Genomic DNA, 25,206 nt, shown 5'->3' on the forward strand with positions numbered 1-25,206 from the left:
TCAATGCTGACGATGAAGTGCGCTGAGAAGCTTCAACGTTGTCATCAACTTGAATTAACGAAGCTATCATGGCAGTAAACCCGATTTCACGAAGTTTTTTAGGAAATAAATTAGTAAAAAATGTAGCGATTTCATTTTAATTTTGACATAGGCGGGTTTTTCTTCGGGCGTGCGTTGAAGCGCGAGAGCATTACAACATCTAGCCGGCCTAGTAACGAGGCTAGTTTTATTTTGACGAGCCTGCACGCCGCGCCCATGCACGGAACGACGAACTTAAAAATCGGTAGCGCCTTTGCGCAACAAATTCCGATAGGGGCGGTGGTTGCCTGTTCTCCCTGCAAATGCTACCACAGGAACAGGGTGGTTTCTTTCGTTCTTTAATAGTTTATGCTACAGATGGCAGTGATCATCTCCTTGCATCTTTCACGCTCTGCCTGCTCGCACAATTACTGCATTCGTTCTCCGAGTCTGTGCATATCAGCAAATTGTCGTAGCTTCACGAGACAGTCTACCTCACCCCTGTATCGCCCAGACATGGGAGGCTGCATGTCTCGACTGCCCTCGCGTACTTTTCACATGCGCAGACGTGTATTGGTGGCAAATAAAATGTCGCGGTAGCTTTCGGGCGTCACTACGTAACAGTTTTAAGTTTCGAAGGAGCGAAAAATTCCTTTCTCGGTTTTACGAACTTCCTGATTTAACGAAGTAATTCGAGCGGTATCATCACTTCGTTAGAGTTTCAACTTTATAACTGAAGACGAAATTACGCTATATTTATATCCTGAGACTTGATTCTACTTATGGCAAAACAGGCCACCAACGACTTAAGGAAAAATAGATTTTTAATTAAAACTAATCACTGAAGTCCCACAAATCAACGTAGCGTGACATTTATTTTGGTAAAACACATTATCGTGCGCCTTCGAATAATGTGTAAATATGGCGGATCTGCAGATAGTTCTTCATAAGTGGCGCCTGAAGGGGTTAAGCTTCAATATTTTTTTAAATCTTAACAATGCATAAGAATTTTCAGGCTTACCTGTGTATGGGAATTATACTTACCAGCGTTGCTATTGCAATATTTCTCGTATGCAAAATATTTTTTTGTGAAAGTGGCACAATGCTCTAAATTAATTCGTGGACAAAAATTACAATACAGGAATGTAATATTCAATCTATACGGATCTTGAGATAATTTCAGAACAAAAGTTAGAGACATTAATTGTCTCGCTCAAATTTCCTGTACTCGATACGCGATCCGCGTACCGCGGGTAAATTTTGAAAGCCTTCTATTGGGTAGTCCGTCATTGCAACGGCAAACGCAACGCCATAAGAGCCAAGAGACGCAAATCTCAGCGGCTGGCCACATTGTCGGCAGTGTATCTACCACATGTAAGGCGAGTAAAGAGAACTTTTCACGACGCACTGCCACACACAGCACCATTTTCCAAAGGTTGCACAATGTAAAATGCTCTTTGCAATCGCCTCTTTAAGATCGTAGGTTTTCACAATGGCCATCACATTGTCACAATTGTTCATACTTGCACGGTCAACCCAGGCCATAATCTCTTTTATGTCACACGAAGCTTGTCACAAGAACGCCGCCTTGTGAAAGTGGAGCTGCAACTCTTTCAAAGCTATCTGTTCAGATGCCAAGCTTGACAGGCCTCGCGAAACCCTGCTTTCTTACATAGTAGACCAGTAAAGTCAGCCCAGTCAGTCCAATGCGATTGCTCCTGCTCCTTCCACTCTACCAGTAAAGGAAGAGCAAGAAGAAGAAAAAAGGCGGGAGGGTAAGGGGCTACTTCTTTTCTCGAAGACAGCTATGCATGTCCCTATTGAGTCTTGCGTTGTCGCCTTGATTTGTGCTTCCATCCCCATGGCGACAATGACCGTACTGGAATAGTTGCATCACAATTCTGGAGCCGAATTCACAAAACTTCTCTTTCATGACCGCATCTTCCTACTGGTCAGGCGCCTTCGCTAACGATATGTCCCGCATCGCGGTTAGCTGAAACAACTTCCTACGAAAATATTTAGCGTAAGACCTTTTTGTGAGTATGGGCTCTGAACATTTAGGGTTTTCGGCACCTGCTTCGTTGCAAGGTCTCACAGAGCGACGAAAAGTGACGATGTCACAAGCATACGATGAAAAAATCCGTAAACAGCGGGTGTGTGCTGGACCCGACGTTTCGACAACCGGAAACCAATGAGAGTTAAGCCCTTCGACGAATTTCTAACCTACCGTTGTCAAGTGGTGCTTCGTTCTGACAACCATAATTCAGCGAAACGTCAAAATATGTCTGAGCGCTTTGTAATGGGTGGGCCTTTAAAACATCCACTCGTTGAGCAATCCACAAGGTTTCACGCCTGGCACGATTCTATGCTCCTGCCACGCAATATTACACGCGTTAAAGACACTCCTTCCACTACGTGACATTCATATAGCGTTTTTTTTTTTTTTCGAAGCAGTTTCAATCAACAGCGCGACTCTGTGGTAGAACACCTGCTTGCCACGCAGACGGCCAGGTTCGATTCTCATTCGAACCGAACATTTGTTTATTATTTATTTTATTTGCATCTTTCTTAGTTTTTCCGTCATGGACGAGATGATAATTTTTCGCTCACCACCGACGACACCGATGCCGACACCGACGCCGACCCCAGAATTTCTGCGAAACGAGCTCTTTGACGCAATCGCATTAATAACACAAGCAGTGTCGCAAGCAATAATTGTTTGATATGCTCATAAATTATGTCTTGTAATACCGCTTTCGATCACGTAGGGTATGACATGAACTCTCTTTCACGGTTAAAGTACCGTCAAGCTGGGTCGCAGGAAACGCAATGCACTAACATCGCGCAAGTACTTTGACGATGACAACCACTCGCACTATTTTTTTTTCAGGCATGCAAAACGCTGCACATTTAGATTGGTATCGGAATAAAATGCTGCCTTGCACGGCGGCGTAAGCGTATGCGCATAACGGATGGGTGGCCACATTGCTGCCAGCCTTTTTTTTTTGCTTTTTTTGTATTACACGTGAAACATCTTAACCCAGCCCAATTCTTGTCCTGTATAGACACGTGCTCGGTCCAGCGGTCGACGTGCGCTTGCCCTGAGGCAACTAAACTTGCACAAACGGCACTTTGCCAACCTCCGAGACATGGCGTTTTAAAGAAATTGTTTCCTTTGCCAACTTCACCAATGTATTTATTTTTTTCTTTGGTTCAGTAGGGCGATTTCTAAAGATGCTAAAAGAAACAATGTCGCACGAAACAAGAAGAATCAATGCGGCTTCTCAATCACATACTTTGAGCGTTCCTCACCTCAATGACTCTTTTTCATTAATTTTTTATTTGGCCGAACGTCTATACAAGAATACTCTCTGAATCCTCTGGGCTCGGTTCACAGGCTTCTTGGGACAAAGGCATCAAGTGATGTGCCTTCATTGAAGTCGCTTTTAAAACGAACACATTGAAAGGAACGCCGAGTGGGCGAGGTAATTTCACGCGGCGCTGCAGACGATTGACGGGTCCTATTGTATAATGTAGATTCTCCACCTGGCCTGGGATGAATGTCGAGATCTGCAGGAGTGGAGTACCTCGCCACTCCGTTCTTCTCTCATTGATTTCACGTGGTCTGACTCCACGTCTTCTTATTTGTGCTCTATTGTTCGAACTACTTTTCTTCCTTACGTCCATTGTGGTGGAGAAGTGTTCTTACTGTATTCGCCAGTTTTTCTCGTCAAAGGAGTGCAAAGCTGTGTGCAATCTACAGAATAAAGTAGGCTGCACTAATGAAAATCCCTGTGGAATATTGCTACATACACTGTAGCTTCTGTATTCTTTTCTCTTCAACAAAACTTTAAATATTAATTCGAAACCTTTACTCGTCTCACGAGTCGCAATATACGGCGTAGTTGGCGTCAAGGAAACTGGTCCAAATAGAAACTAATAAACGTATGGTGCGAGGTGCGCAATCTGCAAAGCGTGAAGCCGAAGCGTTATAGAAAAAGTGTTTGGAAGTCTTCAAGAAGGGCAGTTGAATTTAAAGATAGATTCACCTGTGAACTTGCGTGTGTGTCACAATGGGTTTCAAGACCTGCCACACTCGTAATAATGTGCCAAGATAGCGCGTGCCATGATAGCGTGCAGAACAAGTGGTCATGTCAAGAAAAGACTTTGAAGACGATGCCAATGAATTTACTTTTATCGATCACTAATGGCGTTAGCCTTAAGTCGCTTTAGCTTTACTTAAAGGATCTCAGAGGTTTTTTGATAACCCTCCAGCCATGAAGCAAAAATATTTGACCATGTTTACCGGGCACAAGTATTAGGTTCTACAAATCAAGTGGTAGAAGCGAACAAGCTGTCGCAAGATGATCGCCAAGCAAATTTCGCAGCCATCACAAATTGTCACAGTGTTGTTCTTTGTCTACACCTCAAATGGCTCATCATTCATTGGCCACACCTGGCCCTTGCGCGATTAGACACCCTACAGCATCATCAAATGGTTCATTGCAAGGTGTCATTATTGTTAACATTTTCCTCTAAAATACGCTGACCATTTCCGTGTCAGTAGAAGCCTGACCATGTAATTTTGTATACGCACGGGTCCTAGGTTCCTTCGCCAAAGCACAATCATTTTCTCATCTGGTAAACCCCGCAAGACCACAGTGCAGGCTCCCTAAAAAAAGGAAAAATATTGGGGCGAAACCCCCTAACCACGCAAAGGCGTTTCTGTGCCACCACAGAAGAGTACTGACAACCATCAGTGCTATGTCGGCCGCATGTCCCACAAGCCAACATAACCTCATCGTATTCATGAGCCGGACTAATCCACTGCAAGGAAAAGGCCTCTTCCATGTCTCGCCAATTAACCCGGCCCTGCGCTTGCTGCGACCACATTATCCCCGCGAACTTCTTAATATAATCTACCCACCTAAATGTCTGCCTTGTGCCCGTCTGTATATTGTACGGGCACGCGAGTCTGTAACGCCAGTCAAGAAAACGAAGACCTTCTCGAAACGTGGGAGGCCAAGCTCGCCTCAGAAGACCTGGCCCAACAACGACGTCTCGTCGCCAGAGCCAAGGAGGCAGCGAAGGCCAGAGGGTTCCTGGAATGAGGAGACCTCTCGCCTATGTTAGACGCGGGACTAGCACCGCGGTACCGTTTCGTGCAATAAACGTTTATTCCTCCTCTTTCTAAATTTCTGCCTCCCCATCGTGCATTTGCCTTCTCTTGGAATCTAGTCTATTACTCTTAATGACCAGCGGTTATCTTGCCTACACGCTACATGCCCTATCCACGCCAATTTCTTCTTCTTGATTTTGTCTAACATGTCCTTAACACGCACTTCTTCCCTGACCCACTCTGCTCCCTTCTTGTGCCGTAGTGTTACACCTATCATTTTTTTTCTACTGTTAGCTGCGTCTTCCTCAATTTAAGTTGAATTTAAGGTAAGCGTAACCTGTATTAATGTTATCCGCGAGGCCATGTTCCAGTTATTTAACTTGTATTAGAAAAAAACCACTGAGATATTCTGACCGTTTAGCAATGCAAGAAACCGGGAAGAAAATAAAGAAGCAACGTTCGCGTTAAGAGCACTAATATTCAGCTAAAAGAAAACTTGGAGGACGCTTGAGCTCCGCCTTCACGAGCAGAACGCGATAGCACAATCGGGCCCCGTGCGCGTCGCCCCCAACCGTGCCGCGAGGAAAGGAACGTCTGCACGCGTAACATTGGCCTTTGAAAAATATCCTGGAATTCATACTGCAACTGCAATTGCAAAGTGCCCACTACGCCATAACTCTCGCTTTTGAGAATTGGCGAAATACCCACTGCGTGTCCGTAAGGTGCCACAGCACAGGCGCATCCGCACACTTCGTAATGGGTGGTCAGCTTAAGGCCACCCACTCGTCGCGCACAACCCATGTTTTGACACCTGGTACAATTCCACGATCCTGCCACGCGATATCAAATGCGTCGAGGAGACTCCTCCCACTACATGACATTCTTATAGAATTTTTAACGAAGCAGTTTAAAGCACCGGCGTGGCTGCGTGGTAGAACACCTGCTTGCCACGCAGAAGGCTTGGGTTCGGTTCTCACTCGGACCGAACATTTTTATTACTTATTTATTCGTATCTATCCCAAAGTTTTGTTCAGAGACTGCGCCGATTTTTTGCTCACAACCAACAACGCCATCGCCAACACCGACACCCCGACAATGGGATTCCTGCGAAATGGGCTCTTTAACGCTATCGCGTTAATAAAGTACCACTTCATCCAAACCGTCACCTTGCTGTACCACTGCGGAAATTATGCTTCTTACCACTAGGCAGCCACCGCCTGTAAGCCATGGCCCCCTCAGACGCTACAGAAGGGTGACTGTCCTCATGAACTCTCTAAGTCATGCTTCATTGCGTATTCTTAACACACAGACCTTTAGTAATCCTGGTCCCTTGGGCTGTAGGAACCTCTAACTCCTCTAGATTTGCGTTGTAATTAGAGCGTGAGCTCTGAGTAAATGGGAAGCGAAGTTTTAAGTTTCTCTTGTTACAAGAAAGGAAGGAGGGGCGGAAGGCTATTAAGCGGGAATAAGTCCTCGTCTCCCCGTAGAGCTTGAGAGAGAGAGAGAGAATAAACATCTTTATTTCGACATCGTATTACAGATCACTGAGCAGAAAATAGTATCATGAGGAGAACATTATTAAGTGTAAATATTTTTCTTTTTACTGTTATCTGTGTAACAGAAGCGCACCGCTATAATGCCTACAGCTCTTCATGAGCACTCTCGAAAAATAAATGAACAAATAAAGGAGCGAACGAACGAACTAATCAGGATATAAACATAAAATTTCAATCGCACCACAAGTGTCACATTGGAGCATCTAACAAGCGCATGACAGCACAGCAAACATACTATGGTGCTGTGGGAAATATATGTTAGAGGCAATTAAATATTGTTTAGCTTGCTTTCTTGTGTTTTCCAAGACACACCAAAATACAGCTGACTTTTATTGCCTCATATATCATAAATTCTGTTTTTCCTCTCTTCATGCACATGGGTGGCGCGTTCGTACTGTCACCTCTGCGATGAAATCATTATACGCGCCACCCACACGAGAAAATGAACGTTCGACGCACTCATAAATCAACGCGACGCTATTGGCCGCGAGATCGAGCAGAGTCGCCCCCTGGCGGCTACTGGCTGAAGTGCGCCTAGTGTGGATTGCTCTCTGCGTCGTCTGCTAGCCACGCCGTGTTTGCATGTGCGCGTACGTCCTGCACGTTCTCAAAGGGCGATTAGTTCTGTGATGTTAGCGCGATTTGAACTGCTCGTACGTATACCTAACATGGTGTACAGAAGCAAATGGGTTTGCTCGGCGCATGCGCATTGTAATCAGATCAGTGAGTGTGAATTTCGAGAGGGCTGTGTATTGGTGTCGTACCCTTCGTTCGCCAGAATCATTTCAGTGTTGGTGCCGCTTTCTGGCTCAAGCACATCGTAAAGTGCGCTTGGCATAGTCCCAGACATGAGGAGCATTAAACTGTGTGTGAATGCAGCGTTTTAGCGACTCGATGGTAAACAAAAAAAAAAATGACCCCACCTCCCAGAAGGGAATCGTGAGGAAATGCGAATGCATTTCTTGCGCCGAGAGTACACGGCGTAGTAATTTTAATGGCGTAAATTAATGACGAGACGAGTATTTCTACCGTAACCATTTACTTACACATTCATCAGCACCTGTTTGTGTTGTCATTGTACCTAACGGCCATATTCTCAGCCTTGTGGTCGCCGTTGGCGTTCCACAGCGGCGTCTCGAGCACACATTTCCGGATGTTCTTAAAAGGCGCCCAACCAGCGAACGGTCGAGAGTGAGGCGCGAGCGGACGGGAGAGTGGGGCGCAGGGAGGAGAGAGAGCGAACGGCGAGAGAAGGAGCGGCGAAGCACTGCACCTACCCTCTCCTACACTCTCTTGCACCACATGCTCCGGTTGCTAGGGGCGCGCGCCTGCAGCGCGCGCGCCTGCAGCTGTTGATATGAGAGAGGGAGTGAGAGCGGAGAGATAACACCTGCCGGAGCGCGGACAACGCCGGATGTCTTACATAGCCCGACTAAGAAATGCATTCACATTTAAAACGAGGCTCATGCACTTTCGCGTTGTTGTTAGGTGTATAATTGCGGCACTGTAGTTCATGATGAGCTTTAGTTGCACTTAAGATGTCCTTCTATTTAACGGTCGTGCTCCCGCTACAGCGAAATATTTCTATCGAGTGAAATCTGAGACTTCGGTACTCAAACTGTTCCTAAAAAAACAGACATGACACGGCAGTGATAAAACGGAGTTGCCGCGCGCAATTTTAACTTGGAGCGACATTTATGCAGAACCAGCCGTGTGCTTAGCCCGACGGCGTGCCTTACATTTATGTCGTATAATTTCACGCAAAACCTCATCCTTTTTTTTCACATTATCTTGAGCGTTTGTGTGGAGTTGTTATAAATTGATGGAAGGCAGCGGACATTATTACTTTGAAAAAAAAAAAAAAGACACCTATTCTATAAAACAACCGGACCTTTTTTGCATCACTGTCGTGCACGTAATCAATCGATGAAAGCTCTGTGCTCAACTCTTACCTGCGTATGCGTATTCGCGTGAACAATGCTATTGAACTAATTGCACAGGAATATGGGCTGGTGTACAAATGAACAAGAATTAAATACTTAAGTAGTTCAGTCGTGCTACAGCAGTACGTAGAACACAGAACACAAGCTAAACACGTACAGAGAAAACAACAAAAAACGTTATATAGTGCGCAAGCACAGACTGCCATCCAGGGCGATCATCCCTTTCATCGGCAGATTGCGCTTCTCTCACTAGTAATAGGAACGTTGGATGATCTTCGTGCATCGATTCAACAATGAGGATTGTATACAGGGTGTTTCAAGAAATGTGTCCAACCTTCTCAAAAAATCAGGAAAATGCGATATTTGCTCGGGGCTTTCAGAATTACTTCTTCTGTAGCGGCAGGAATCTTAAGGTAGTTAAGGACATCATTTAGGACAGTAATTAACAAATTTACATTAATTAACTTTTTAATTAATGGAGTTAGGTGATTGTGTCAAATGGGAGAATTGAAGCTCTTCACGCTAGGAACCCATCCGAGCTTTGAGATTTCGAAAAAGCATCCTCTAGTAATTGTTGTGGCGTAATGAAATTCAACGAAATGCAACGGCTTTCAACAGCGAAAGCCATCGCGTTCGGTTGAATTTCATTACTTCGTAATTATTATTAGAGGCCGCTTTTTCGAAATCTTAATGTTGGGATGGGTTTCTGGCACGAAGAACTTCGATTCCCCTATTTGACAAAGTCACCTAACTCCACTAATTAAAAAGTTAATTAATTTAACTTTCCTAATTACTCTCTCAAGTCATGTCTCTAACCATCTTAAGATGCCTAGCGCTACAGAAAAAGTCATTCACTCGTTTTGGACGTCTCAGAAGAATATGGCGGTTGCGTTCTTTCATGTTTCTGTTTAGGTTTCGCCATTGAATTTGGTTGAATTTCATTACTTCGTAATTATTACTACATGCCACTTTTTCGAAATCTCAAAGTTGGGTTGGGTTTCTGGCATGAAGTACTTCAATTCTCTTATTTGACACAACCATCTAACTCCACTAATTAAAAAGTTAATTAATTTAACTTTTTTAATTACAGTCCCAAATAATTCCTTTAACTAACCATCTTAAAATCCCTGCCACTACGGAAAAACCAATTCTGAAGGCAGCAATCAAATATCTCATTTTCCTGATTTTTTTAGAAGGTTGGACACATTTCTTGAAACACCCTGTATATTACCAGTAAGCAGCAATCAACGCATTTTATTCGCCGACAATCGGTTGAAACTGCTCACAACGAAGCGCCGCTGTGTGTGTTTGTATACGCGCCTCCGACCGCCTCTCCACACTAACGCGGCGACGCTGCTGCCACCTATAGGTCGATCTCGCGGCCAATCGCTGGCGCTGGATGACACCGCCGCTCTGACGCTTCCGAGTCCGGGGGCCACCGGATGACTTCGCAAGGTCGATGATCATTTTCGCTCGGCGAACTAGCAGCGTCGAGCTCCTGGTCATCGCCGCCGCTTCCCTCCAATACCTCGTCCAAATACTTCGCGATTGCACCTGCTAGACGACCAAGGTCGAGTTACACTACCGAACTGTAATGACTGTACGGACACCACGATTATCGTATTTGTTATACCACAACACTTCGCATTGCGGCAAATGACGATGATAGACCTTATGGGGCCTCTAAGCAACTTCTGAAAATACAGAGAACGAGCGCGTTATTCTATCCTCGGGATTCCCGTCTTTTCGGAACAATTCGTGACGTCAAAATCTGTTCCCGTGACGACACGAGGAACTTAGCTCTCGATTGGTCCATATAGAAGGGACATAAATTGTGAATTGTCTTCTACACTGCTTTGCCATGCAGCCGCCCACCTGTTCTGCGTTGTCTCGCATGGCTATCGTGCACGATCAACTGATTTCACTTCGTTTCGCGCGTTTTCGACTGCGCAAGCGCAGATAGCAGCGTGCAGCAGAAAAGCGCCAAACCCTGATAGGGCCTACGCTTTGTGCTCCCACTGTCCACGTGTTTGATGAAGAAATAAGTGGCGAGGAGGAGATAGCACCTGTAGGAACGGTAGAGAAGTCGAGAAAGAAACCACTCCCTCGTCTTTGAACTCGGAGTGGTTTAGGGGTCCTTTAAATGATTCAATGTGAGCCTATAAGGTCAGTTTCACGGTATCCAAGCACTCAAACTGGAGCCTAAAACGAGGCAAGGAATGCGTCCGTTCTTACCTCCGCGCCACCTGTGTGACATTGACCCTAGAAGGCTTGGACAGGCTTTCGGTCTTGTTGGCCAGAGTAACGGTGTTGCCGAACAGGCAGTAGCGAGGCATCGTCTTTCCGACCACGCCAGCCGTTGCGTAACCCGTGTGCACGCCGATTCGCATCTATAAGGAAAGAAACGATAAAAGAAGATTGCGGTGTACACATGATAGAGTGGTAGCCACTGATGGCGCGCACTGCTCTCGAGCAATGCGCAAGAGTCACTTCACCTCACTAATTCAGGGGAACGAAAAAGCTGGACTGGCTGGTACGGTTGCATAATTAAAATTAAGGGCAGTGCTCGTTGTGTGTTTTGCTCTCTCCGTGCGTCGGTCTTGTCTTGTTGTGCTTTAATTATTCGACTCGCTCAAGTTGACCGCTTTCGCTGGTATTGTTCCCCGGCTTCTAGCCGCTTCCCGTGCTAATTTCCTTTATTGGTTATACATATTCTTGTTGTACGTTGCGGAGGCGTCGTGCCGGGGTTACGCTTATCCCATATGTGACCACTCCCTGGCCTCAACAGTACCGCGACCCATATGGTGCATCGTGCCCGTTTTGTGACGTCCCAGTGCGCAGTGTGACTGACAAACACTTGCTGCAGACTTGTGCAGGCCTTCATTTAACCGATTTAGCCACCTCCGTGCAATAGGACTCAGTCTTGGCCAACCACCCAACCGTGATCGCTGGATCACGGACCGTTCCACCGCTAAACTCTTATACTTCACACATGAAGCAGACTTGTACGCCTAAGGGCAGGATTTAGAAACTAAAGAAAAAGAAAATATTCGTTTGGTAGGGCTTCGCGGATGAGGGTTTGAATGGCCTACTCACGCGCTACTTTCAACAATCTTAAGTACTTCGGTCTGTTTTGCAATTGGTTGTAGTTCCACCAGAGAATAGTGCACAATATATCCGCACAAGATGTTTCTTCACTTCTGTAAAGAAAACTCGAACTTCCTTAAAGATCTGCTATGAGAGGTATCCAGTCAGGGTGCGTTACTTGAATTGGCTCTCCACTGACGGGGTTGAGCACGCTCTTCGTGGCAGTAATCATGTCGAGCCCCATCGCGACAAGCCGGTCAGCGTGGTCCTCCACGAAGTCCGGCACCCCGGCCACAACCACGTACGCGTCCCCAATGGTCTCCACCTACGTGAACGATAATAATTGTTGACCAAGATGTTACCCTACTAGACGACAAGCAGAACTTATCACGAACCAGAACCAATCCTCAGTGCATTCATTTGCATAGAGCAGACTAAAAAAATCTTCAAACAAGCTGCAAATATGAGATTTTTTTTACATATGGGGTGTTCAAAATTAAGTTTACGGCTTTCTTAAAATTCAGCACTAAGAGGTACGTGAAAACCACCTTCGCAGATAAGTTTTTATTCAGGGGGGACACAAACCGAGACGATAATTATTGCTGTCAGCCGGCCAATTAACTAAGATTGAATAATGAACTTTTTAATGATTGCCGCCAGCGCGAATGTTTCTATTGAATAGCTGCAGGCACTAACGTTTCTACTCAGTTCCATTTGCAAGTATTGTTCTAGCATGTCTGTGCCCTCAAATATCCCGCCGCAAACTTTAATTGCGCGAACAGGTGGTTTATGCAAGGCTTATGGGAGATGCAAACGAGCGTGTTAGACAGACTCGGGTGATTATAACTTCCTGTACTCCTTGATTAACAGGCATACTCACTTTGTAGACTCCGTGCACATTGGAGAGGTTGTCGAACTGCAAGTACAGCTTGTTGAGCAGCCGCACGATATCCATGGGCGCGCAGCTACCGCACATGTTTGTGAAACCCACGATGTCTGAGAAGAGACACGAGACCGTCTCGAACTTCTCGGCCTCCACGGGCAGGTTCTGGCAGAGGAGCTTGGCTACCTGAAAGCCGGAAAAGGCAGAACACGTGTTATTTCGCAAAATAAGATCGCAATGGTGAACATCTGGCTTCAAGGCCTGTCGAGAAGTCAGGGCGCGCTAGGTGTAGGACACAGGCGACATGCCACGGTGGTTTATCATCTACCTTGTCGCTTGCCGAGTACGAGGACACTATATTCGGGGACAACTTTCTGTGGCAATGCAGTCAAGGCTACAGAGCTGAACCATGCCGTTGCGATAGTTTCGCTGCGCAGCTGGAAGTAGCCCCCTCTCCGTCCCGCCCCCCCCCCCCCCTCTAAAGAAAAGAAAAAAAAAAGTCACAGTTTCGCCGCAACGGCGAAGCAATGATTGCGATAGCAATAAATTGAAATGTAACGCGAAGAACGGAAAGCAGCTCGAAATTGCCAGCGCGTCGCTCGAGCCCAAAGGACGCACGAAAAGAACGCAAACAGGACGAGCGCGAACTAATGCGTCACAGCTCGACACTTAAAGTGCACTGCTCCAACATAAAGCCGGACGCACGAAACGAACGAACAGGTACACACAGGACGAGCGCGAACTAATTGTCACAGTTGTTACTATTTCTGTTTGAACAGCGCGCTCCTTCCTCAAACGCGGCCGCTGCAGCGAGAGAAGCGACCTTCGTACGCTCTGTGACTTCAGCGCGGACCTCGCGGGGAAAGCACAAGACATACAACCCCCCGCTCAACCACCCCCTTCTTTCCTCGAGATAAGCGCACGTAGGCGACCATGCCCTGTAGGGCGAAGAGCAACGCCGTTCGCAGGAGCGGGCCGACGATCTTTAAAACGCGTCACACGCGCGCGCATCGCGCCATCTATGTGGCAACTAAGAAAGCATGCTGAAGTACATGGTTCGTATATGTATTAAAATCACAACTGCAATGTGTACGCCCTGTTGTGGGGCACTGCCCGTGAGGTGCCATATCGCCATGTTTACCACGGTGCTGCTACCGCTCCGACTTTTTACTTTATATTTATTTTCTGCTTTCTTTTTGTATGGGGCTGTGAACTAGTCAAGCTGTTTAACACAGCCTTTTTTTCACAGTCCTTTCTTTCTGTACGACAGAATGGAAAATAAACTTTGACTTTGACTTTATATAAATAGCTCGCTGTTAGCAGGTTGAAAGGCGGTGCTGTCGTGGCCTAACGTCTAACGCGGCGGGCTGCAAAGCGAGAGGTCGCCCGTTCGATTCCGCGCGTTCGAAGGTATTTCTGAATTATTTCAGATGCGAAGTATCTTAAGGCCGAGCTCAATCCGGTGGTGGTGTTGTGCGGCGTTACCACCCTTACTGCGCATGCGCATACCCTCTCCACACACCTCCTCTCCACTTTCCCTCTCCACTTTCCCTCTCACCTCACCCTCCCCACTCTCCCTCTACCCTCCGCCTCTCCACTTTCCCTCTCCCATAGCTCTCTCCCCTCCCCCTTTCCACTCTTCCTCTGAAACACGGGCTAGACATGCCGAAATTCTCTCCTGCGCAACGCCACGATAAGCTCGAGCTCATGCGCGTCCCCTCCCCTTCTCTCTCCTCTCCTACGCTGCCCCCCTCTCGCCCGCCTGTCGACCGCGTTCCCCGCTCGCCCTGTGAGAATTAACGGCCAGGCTAGATGGAAGATACGACGCGCGTAGCGTCCCTCTTCGCGTTCCACGACGCGAGGTCGGTAGCATGCCCAACGAACGCCAACGGAACGCGATCGTGCAAGTGCTCCGGCTTCGCATCGCCTCATGGTCCCCTTTAGCGGGAGATGGTGTAATTTTTAAATGCGAAGCATTTCTTAGCGAACTTCTGCGACTTTGAGCGTATCTATCTATCTATCTATCTATCTATCTATCTATCTATCTATCTATCTATCTATCTATCTATCTATCTATCTAGCCGCCTACGACTTTGGGCTCTCCTGGTCGCTTGGTTAATCGAATGTACACCAAAATTGGTATGGCGTAACATGACTGTATGACGAACATAAGTGACAAGTCATAACATGAAAATCATGACACGCATGTCATGTACAGCATGATTTACATGCCAAGCTCATGGTGCGCTGGCGGCCGTTTCGCTAGCTTGATATACACCAAACTTGGTATCTTGCGACATGACTGTATGACGAACATAAATGACACGAGTTAACATGAAAATCATGACACGGATGTCATGTACAGCATGACTTATGTGCCACGCTCATGGTGCGCTGGTGGCCGTTTCGCTAGCTTGATCTACCCCGAAATTGGTATTGCGTGACGTGACTGTGTGACGAACATAAATAACACACGAGTTAACATGAAAATCATGACACGCATGTCATGTACAGCATGACTTACGTGCCACGCTCATGGTGCACTGGCGGCCGTTTCGCTAGCTTTATATACACCAAAATTGGTATCTTCCGACGTGACTGTGTAACGAACACAAATAACGCGAGTTAACATGAAAATCATGACACGCATGTCATGTACAGCATGACTTACGTGCCACGCTCATGGTGCGCTAGCGGCCGTTTCGCTAGCTCGATCTACCCCGAAATTGGTATTGCGCGACGTGACTGTGTGACGAACATAAAAACACGAGTTAACATGAAACTCATGACACGCATGTCATGTACAGCATGACTTACGTGCCACGCTCATGGGGCCCTGGTGGCCGTTTCGCTAGCTTGATCTACCCCGAAGTTAGTATTGAGCGACGTTACTGTGTGACCCACATATTTCCAATTAAAACTTGCTTCAATATTTTGTATGTAAAACTTATTGTTTGCGAGACCGTGAGATGGAACTGAAACCTGGACAAGTTCAACCACCAGGGTATGCATTGCTCTGCATTTGTGTTCCAGATTTGGCATCACAATATAATGAATTATTTTCTTTACAATACTTAAAACAAGCATGCTTGTCTTTCCCTCAAAAGTACGCATTATCTATTTGTGAAAATAACAGTACCACCTTGAGTGAGAAACACTCAACGTATCTTCTGCTGCGATGCCAGGTGCGTCTGTTCAAGTGTCCAAGGCCTCCAACGCATCTCTCGTTTTGTTGTGAAGTCAAGTCAGGGGAGCGTGACGGTGCGTCTACTTTCATTCGCCGTCGTTTTGCAGCCGATTTGAACGAGTTTTGAGAAGTAGCGCTTATCACAAAACGAGAACTCTATGCAATTTCCTGCACTCGCATGGGACGCTACATTTATGCGCAGCGGTGATATGCACGACGTTTTGCTAAAACTGTCAAATACAACTTGTAAAGCTACAACGTGGCAGCAAAGCAAGAAAACTAGCGGTCTTCACCTTCTTCGAACAACAAAGGCACTGCTTGAGCGCTTTGCAACGCACCCCGCTACCCACGCCTCGCGAAGAACGAAACTGAAACTGTGGAAAAAGATCCGTAGACAGTTCGCTAGCTAACGCAATCCAATCCGCAGCCTGTACTTCCCATCATTCCCATGGTGGTTAAACGATCGCAGCGCCAGTTTCCTCTTTAGGCCATTGTATGAAACTATGCAATCATGTGATGACGTCATCGTTTGAAGTCACGTTATTCGATGTCATCATGACGTCACGAGCTTTGGTCGTATGGTGGCGTCATTAGGTGATTTTTCACATCCCTCGTGTTGACGGAGCCGACGCGGGACGCCGACGCCGCGGATACCGGCGGTCATTTTTTGTGTTTGCTGAGGCATTAAGATTTTCGCCAGAGCAGGTGCAGGGCCCCTAGAAGGCGAGCGTTAATTTAAAACAATATTTCGTTCTGCTAGTCTGTGATAGCGGACATCCTGTTGGTTTACTTTAGAAAATCATTTTTCTGCTCAATTTCTTCACGACCTATACTTCCTAATCACGAAATTTCATCGAGCACATGAGGGCCCCCGGCTATAGTAGAAGAGCTTCCTGCACGAGCACAGACGTCGTGCACTATATGTGCATGACTAAAAAGCGTAAGGCACGTTCGCTTAGCACAGAGGCGCGCATTAATTTACATGCGCGAATTAGGCGTGAACCTGGTAGCATGTACAAAAGGGGCAACACAGCGGTAAATGACACCATAGGCTGAGAGTCACAGAAACGCACACCATATAACGTGCCAGAAACACATGCCGGAGATGCGCCGCAGCGGATGCACGGCGGTACTAACCTGCGATATCGAAATAAACCTTCCCCTCACAGCATCACAGCAATAAACATCCCAAGCTCGTGCTCAGAACGCGCGATAAATTGCGTAAACGCAACACATGACGCTATCGCTGGAAAATTTCAATCTGCCCTCGCGTTCGAAACACGAACCATAAAACTCCTTTTTTAAGCGTGACAAAATGATTTTTAAAGTTTGTGCGCCTGAAAGGGCCCTTTGCACAACGAATGAAGGGTTGTGTTAATGGTACGCTGTTTACAATACCAGCAATATGCAAGCGAAATACTCAAGTACGTCACTCGCATAACACGGAGCAGTCGGTCGGAGTCCATTTGCTGTGTCTGATGTTTCTAATCCAAAGGCGTCGTCGCTTCTCCTCCTTGGGAAGCCTAAAAAAACGGAAACCTTGTGCGCTGCTGTTTGAGCAGCCAACTGCGCAACAACAGCTCATCGCACGCAGCAAATTGACGCATGAATACGCGCGCGAGACCATACGCGGCTTCGTACAAGAGCTTCGCAAGCTACGCGCGCTCTTCAGCAATCACGTGAATGCGGCGCGCCGGCGCCTCGCCGTAGCGGTTCTGCCAGGCTCCGCGCCGCGCTGCCGCCCGCCGCCGCCGGCGAGGAGAGAGGATTTACGTCACGAGAAGAGGGCGGCGCTGGGGCGGGGCGCGGAAAGCGGTGAGATGAAAGAATTGCCAAACTCTCCCGAAGGGTATGTATGGCTCTGGCGAGACCAACGCAACCAGGACTCTCCGTCGTTTCCGCAACTTGTTCGGTTAGCCAGCTTAGCGGTGTAAACGAGCGGACTGTTGCACGGCTCAAGATGGAGGTTCTGAGTGGTAGCCTGGTTAGAAGCAGGTGAAGCGTAAGGAAAGAGTCGTCAATATACCTACGTGCTCAGTGATCGTGGTTAAACGCACTCAACCACGGAGCACATGCGAAACACAGAACTGTAGCAAATCCGTATCTTTCCCGCTGAAACTAATACCGAAACCAGTTTATCGGGAACTAGTTTGGCGAAGTAACAGAACAGTTAGCTCCGCCCCCCATAGACTTCGCTCCATTGCCACAGAAAGTCTTCCCCGAGTATACAGCTGGTCACAATCTATAGTTGGATACAACTTAAGTCCGGAGAGGCCTCGCCCAGACCGCTGTAGCGCGGCAGCCGTTCGTCTCCGCGACTAAAGAAACAGTCCCGCTCATGCACTACGCAATGTTCTCAGAAGGCGGGGTCACCGGTAGCCTGACTCATGACGTCAGTCCGGAGGGCGCTTGCAGGCTTGCGTGCATCCGCCTTTGAGGAGGAAATGCCGCGGACTGGTGCTTGCCCGTGGTGTGGAGGACAGCCAACTCTTTCTTACATTACGTGAGAATGCGAATTAAGGCCCCCCAAAATTAACTCGCCTCAGATTCCGGCGCAAAAATTCAGGACAGAGCAGTGGGAGACCTTGCTCACCAGCGAGGAAAAGGAGGCCCAAGTGGCTCTTTTGGACCAGGCGCGGCGGGCTGCCGAGGCCAGTGGAGCCCTGGACTAGGGGCCCCACCCACCTGCTTCTCAAATGCCATTTTTGTTGTTTTAATAAACGTTTTTCAATTCACTTGAATTCATTTTTAAAGTTGTCGAATAAATACAAGCCCTACCCGCAGAACCGCGGTGCGCTTGCCAGTAACTCATGTTTGAGAATGATGTTTGCTGGCTTCAATTCGAGCCGTAAGTACTTTTCTCTGCTAATATTAACACCCTGCACAATTAGAGCTAAATGTTCGTCATTCCCACCTAAAGCATTTTTCCTTTGCTTAAGCAGCATTCTCAGAATATCTGGCGAAATTCCCCAAGACGCTGAAGGTGTCCACCTAAACCAGCGGCATGTATGTACATGGGTCTGTATGGTATAATCAACTCCACAGAAATTACATTAGAAATTCTCTTCCTGTGGTTAAACTCTTGATGGGCGACAGCTCACTGCTCTCCCGTAGCAGAAGGAGATCATGAATCATGAGGAATGCAGAGCACTCTAGATCGCTAACTACTTTTTTAGATGCGAAGCATCTTATGGCGGAGTTTATCCAGTGGTGGTGGAGGTGGTGTGCGGCGAGACCACCCTTACTGCGCATGCGCAAACCCTCTCCACACACCTCCTCTCCAGTCACCCTCTCCACTACCTGTCTCCCTCTCCACTCCTCCCCTCTCGCGCGCTTCATTCTCTCCTGCGTAACGCCGCGATGAGCGACAGCGCATGCGCGTACCCTCCCCCTCTCTCCTCTCCTACGCTCCCCCCCTCTCGCGCGCCTGTCGACTGCGTTTCCCGCTCACCCAGTGAGAATTAACGGCCAGGCTAGAGGGAAGACGCGACGCGCGTAGCGTTCCTCTTCGCGTTCCACGACGCAAGGTCGGTAGCATGCCCGAGGTCTGTGTAGTGCCCAATGAACGCCAACGGAACGCGATCGTGCAAGTGCTCCGGCTTCGCATCGCCTCATAATCCCCTTTAGCGGGAGATGGTGTAATTTTTTTAAGCACATGTGCTCAACGATGTTCAGAAGCTAATTTTCAAGGATCTTCGAGGGTCTGCTGCACACACCTCTTCCAACGTACAGTACAGAGTACTCTAAATCGATAACGTATTTTTCTAAACCCAATGAGAAAATGCCATTGCATGGAGCACCAATGCAAATTTTCTATGGACAGGACAGCTTGGATTTATTCTTTGCTTGTAATCGAAATATAATTTGATTTTCAGCCATGGTTGCCGCATTTCATCAGTGGTTAAGCGCAAGAAATCACGCGTACTTAGATTTAGGGGCACTTCATAGAAGTTAAGACGGCCAAGCTTAATCCTACGCCTCCAGTGTGTTACGCGCGCAGCACAATCGTACGCTTGTTTCGACACGTAACACCCGATAGTTTAATTACACATATCAGGCGTACATAAGCAAAAACAAAAATCACACGAGTCGAATTGCAGCGCTTGAATGGACGCCCACGGCAGTCTACTTCTAATACGAGAACTTGACAGGTTGCCTCACACTACGTAAAAGAAATTACACCCTCTCCCGCTAAAGGGGACCATGAGGCGATGCGAAGCCGGAGCACTTGCATGATCGCGTTCCGTTGGCATTCGTTGGGCATGCTACCGACTTCGCGTCGTGGAACGCGAAGAGGGACACTACGCGCGTCGTATCTTCCATCTAGCCTGGCCGTTAATTCTCACAGGGCGAGCGGGGAACGCGGTCGACAGGCGGGCGAGAGGGGGGCAGCGTAGGAGAGGAGAGAGAAGGGGAGGGGACGCGCATGCGCTCGAGCTCATCACGGCGTTGTGCAGGAGAGAATTTCGGCATGTCTAGCCCGCGTTTCAGAGGAAGACTTGAAAGGGGGAGGGGAGAGGGGAAGGGGAGAGGGAAAGTGGAAAGGGGAGAGGGTGAGTGGAGAGGAGGTGTGTGGAGAGGGTATGCGCATGCGCAGTAAGGGTGGTCACGCCGCACACCACCACCACCGGATTGAGCTCCGCCTTAAGATACTTCGCATCTAAAAGATACGCTTCCAACTCTGAGGCATAGTACGAGGGCTATTAAAAAAGTAAAGGCCGTTGGCTAATATTTCAAAATTCCCACGTCAGAATGAAGATTTCTTTGTGCAGAGCCATCCGTTAATTCTTCGCGAAGGTACTGAAGTTACTGTTCTGACTCAGTAGTCGTCTGCTTGTTGGGTAATGCAAACGATAATGTCTGCGAAAATCGTTGCTCGCGCCTGTTGTGAAGTGTGAACTGTAATTCGATTTTTGCTTGCAAAAGGATGATCAGCTTTCAAATTTATGCGGGGTTGTGCCTAGTTTATGGACATGAAGTGATTAGTGAAGGAAAGATCATAAAATGGGGTCGAGACTTCGCAAATCGCCGCGTAAATTTGCACGACGAAGAGCGGAGTGGAAGGGCCAGAATCCAGGCCAATGGGACTGTTCAACAAGTGGATCGGGGATTGCGATTAGATAAACGACTGACAGTTAGTCGTCTGTCGGATGAATTTTCTCTTGTCAGCTGCACTACAATTTGCACAATTGTAACTGAAAAGCTCAGATATCTCAGAGTGTGTGTGCAAGGTGGGTACTAAAAATGCTTAACGACCACCTCAAACAGCCAAGAATTCCCAGGCGGCGAACTTCTATGCAGAGTGACAAAAAAAAAAAAAAAACTGGTGCAGCGGTACGAAAACTGCTTAGAATTTAACGGTGATTATGCAAAGAAGTGAAGTAGCTTTGTGCTAAACTAAACCAGCAAATAAAAAGCTTTACGAACGAATATTTCTGTTTTGGGGACCAACGGCCCTTACTGTCTGAATAACCCCCGTATATATGAATGATAAACCTCCATTTCCACTGGAGTACGACTATAGTCAAGCAGTTAAAACCCACTTCATGGCAGGGTATTTATACGGGAGTGAACTCATTGATTGATTGAGTGATTGATTGACCTTTCTAATGACACAGGCAAACTTAGTCATATAAGTCAGCGTAGTCATGCCTTTTCAAGCATTTTTCAAGCAGGGCCATAAGTAACAGTTTCGAAACCTGACTATTTGCTCGTCTTTTGCATATAACAGACACTTTTACAACTATACGTGTGTGATATGTAACCTAGTGCAATGGAAGATGACTGCGCCACAGTTTAAACAACTCTTAACACTGCGCGATGCTGCGAGCATCATGAAATGAATTCGCCTCACTAAATTTTCTATCGGAATGCAAGAGTTCGGAAAGACCTGCATTTTGATTACACGTTAAGTAATAATACATGTAACAAAACCCGCGAAAAGCATTTCAATCAAGAGAGGGCATGTTGGATTCCCACCAACATGTTCCGGAAAATTAATCACGCTGTGCATAAAGTCGTTGCGCGATAACAGTGGATGCTGAGAGAACCGCTCATAAAGCTTAACTGGGCGCATGGTGCTAATTAACAACTAGCAATGCATCGTCACGGACGGTGAAACATTAGCTGTGGTTCGGGTCTCGCTTTTCATTTTGTTCTCGCTTTATATAATATTTTGCTCAGCGTTGTTGCGTTAATTACGAAAAGCACGGCTTCATAGAATACAGTGCATCCCAGACACAGAAATGCGCGAATATTAATTTTTTTCTTTGGCGCTGAAATTTCGGGAACTTGGTCTTCTCGGTCTACTGTGCCGACGGTGCAGAACACGAGTGTTACAATTTGCATGTCACAGGAGTGTTATCCTGTTTCGGTAGCGCTGTGATCCAATAGTACAACAGCAAACGTATCACTTAACCTTTATGAAAACCAACAGACAATGAAGACAAATAAAGGTATAGGGGATGCTATTTCTAGCCTTCATAGTCTTTGTAGTCTTGATACGTCTACTATACATTCCTTAGGTTCATTTTCTGTTGTTTCCATTAGGGTTCTGTCTAACAAAAAAAAGGAGAGCTCTTAAATTTCCTTTTTTTTTAATTCAAACGATTGGGCTAATTGCACATGCCAAAACGTTTAATTATGAACGCATGCGTAATTGTTTCAAGCAACTCGTCGCACATAACTATTGCATTTTAAGACAAAAAGCAACAGAATTTTGACTCAGTAAAATACGTCAGACTATACGGCAATATCATCAGTCCGATTTCATTAGGAATTGTCATGTGAAATTGCACGCGTTCTATGTTTACGATCTGCTCCTCTGCACAAACATATGTGGCATCTTTGTGTCATGTGAGTAATGATATATAACTAATTAAACACTATTACTTAAGGGTTTTTAGGAAGTAGATGAAAAGAAACAATTAATGTCAGAATTATTTTAACCATTTAACAAAAAAGCATTATTCATGTGGAGTAATGTCGTAATTTTTATGCATTTCTAGTGACGTATACTTATTTTCCTTTCCACTCTGATTAAGACACGTACGCTGCAAATGCTGCTTAATTTGGCACATAATTACTGTTCTGTAGCTTCTTTGTTTTTTTTTGTAAAGTACACATTCATGCAGCTGTTAGGGTCACCCACGTTCAACTATTTCTTGAGTCATAAATACCAACCCTCCGGGCAAAATTGCCCGTAACATAATTAATTAATTATTCAATAAATAATTAACTATTTAATTATTAATTAATTAATAAGTTAATTTACAAATACCCTACAGACCTCACAGAGGCATTGTGTGAAGGGGTCAGAATACATTTATCGTAACCTGCAATTAAGAAGAAACAAAATTTCTTCAAAACACCCCATCTCTGCAGCTCTCATAGCTGTTATCATAGGAGTATGTAGAGCTCCCATTACAGATGGGAAGCAAGGTTTAGCAGCACAGCAGCCCTCCCCCCCCCCCCCCCTCCCCTCCTCGCTCTTCCCGACCTGCTCACATTGAGGATCTTACGATCAGAACTCAGTGCAAAGACGCCGTATTAGGGGAGAGGAGGCCAATCCCTTCTCCCCCTTCCTTTGTGCGTATGCCTATGTTAATAATAATAAGCGACCCGTGCTACTGTTGTTGACTGTTGTGCAAGCGTCTTCTGCAAAAGAGTGTTTTATTAGGCGTGAGTAAGTACGACTATGTTTAAGAAATGGAACGCTGGTATATCATGTCACTTTGATGAACATATAGCTGTTGCTTGTCGCATTAGCGTACATTTAACAGCTCGCGCGAAGACGTGCACTCCACGTATTGAAACAGTCTACATAAGCGAAACGAATGAGCGCGTCTTTCGCGGCATCGAACACCCAGCGGTAATATCGTAAGAGGGTCTCCACGTCTCCGTAAGATCAAGTCGGCTGTCTCGCAGAGATAAGGCAATTGAGTCACGACGTCGAAGTTTTGACGCCATTCATCCCACAAAAGCCACGACAACCAGGCCTGAAAAACATCCGCAAGATTATCGAAGATTCTTGTTCAGAACCTTCTCACGCATTTTGCATTAAGGCACGTCGTCAGCGTCCTCTTACTAACGCATCCAGTTGCGTACTACATCCGTTGCCCAGCATTTCTGCTGCAACGTCCATGCGTCGTCTCTTTAAAACTCGTCCTTATCCATCCAAAACATTCTCTTACTTTCGCCTGTTCGCAATGAAGAGAACCTGGCAAACCAAGGCGCTCTTGAGTAATCTATTCAAGAAGAGCTAACTACGCTGGAGATTTGATAAATGTGCACTTGATATGCGCTGAACATTGCACCATAAATGCCTTATGTGATCAGCGCAGCTTCATAGGTTTGAGTTATGTTGGCTGGAAAGTTCGAGAATAAACGCTAACAAAGCGTTGCTTAAGTTGCGATTACACTAAAGAGAAAACGTTTGTCGTGCAGGTTCACTTATTGTTGTCGCTATGGCTATAGAGTCTGACGCTTACGCTGACACATCGCGTCGCCAAACTTCTCGGTCAAGCTTTCTGGCTGTCCAGCGATGCCATACATTTCGAAATCGAACGGAAGCGAAGGCGTTTCCACATAATTTTTGTCTTCTTACCATTCTGCATGCCAGCTGCGATTGATCCTAAATGAGAAATACGTGCTAGACGGATCGAAATGTTCCTTCGGGAAAAGCAGTTTGTAGCCGATGCACTGAGGACCACTCTTTATCGGGCAAGCACGTCCGTGACCCGCAGATCTTCTCGAAAGCTTCGTCTCCTGGGGCAAATTGCCGGAACAAAAACATTGCGAATAAGTACGCGACCCTTAACGGCAGTACACACGCGTGCTTCGGCTCGTAATCGGGGATTGCTGCAGACATGCAAAAGCCACGCGTTCCTTGAGCCGTCCTTTAGATCCGTGTTGCACTTGTGGCAGAGAAGATTGCATCATGTAAGATTTAGGCCGGATTCTCTTAGGTAAGCTCTGGTGCCAGGTCCTGTGTTCGTTATATAGAATTGTAGTGTCTTCTAGCTGCGGCGTTCCCCATATGTCAGTGTAGTTTTTTTTCTTTCCTCTTTTTTTTTCTGCAGCCCATTTAGGACCAGGAATTCTGTTCTGCCTAGACGTGTGCGTAACCTCCGGGTTATCGAAAGCACTGTTTGAAGTTTCCTCACAGTGAATGTTTCCTGCTCGCTTGCGCGTAAGGTTAGTGCAAGCGTAAGCAAGGCTGATGCAGAAAATGCGACATAGACTAAGACGAGCGAACCTGCAAACCTTTATTTACCTCCTTGATACCGTATATGCGTTTACACTTCTTAGTACATACATACATACATACATACATACATACATACATACATACATACATACATACATACATACATACATACATACATACATACATACATACATACATACATACA

General features: G+C 46.5%; 1 protein-coding gene across 1 annotated transcript in view; it reads right to left on the bottom strand.

The window, feature by feature from the left end:
* LOC119383253 (guanylate cyclase soluble subunit beta-1) overlaps positions 1-25,206 on the bottom strand; it is a 69,667-nt gene that overhangs the window by 9,836 nt on the left and 34,625 nt on the right. The window contains exons 7-9 of the mRNA XM_037651318.1: positions 12,604-12,792; positions 11,902-12,048; positions 10,872-11,026 (exon numbers count right to left, since the gene is read on the bottom strand). Coding sequence (XP_037507246.1) covers positions 10,872-11,026; positions 11,902-12,048; positions 12,604-12,792 — 491 coding nt within the window. The remainder of the gene's footprint in view (positions 1-10,871; positions 11,027-11,901; positions 12,049-12,603; positions 12,793-25,206) is intronic.

The sequence above is a fragment of the Rhipicephalus sanguineus genome, chromosome 2, assembly GCF_013339695.2.
Source record: "Rhipicephalus sanguineus isolate Rsan-2018 chromosome 2, BIME_Rsan_1.4, whole genome shotgun sequence".
Lineage (NCBI taxonomy): Eukaryota > Metazoa > Arthropoda > Arachnida > Ixodida > Ixodidae > Rhipicephalus > Rhipicephalus sanguineus.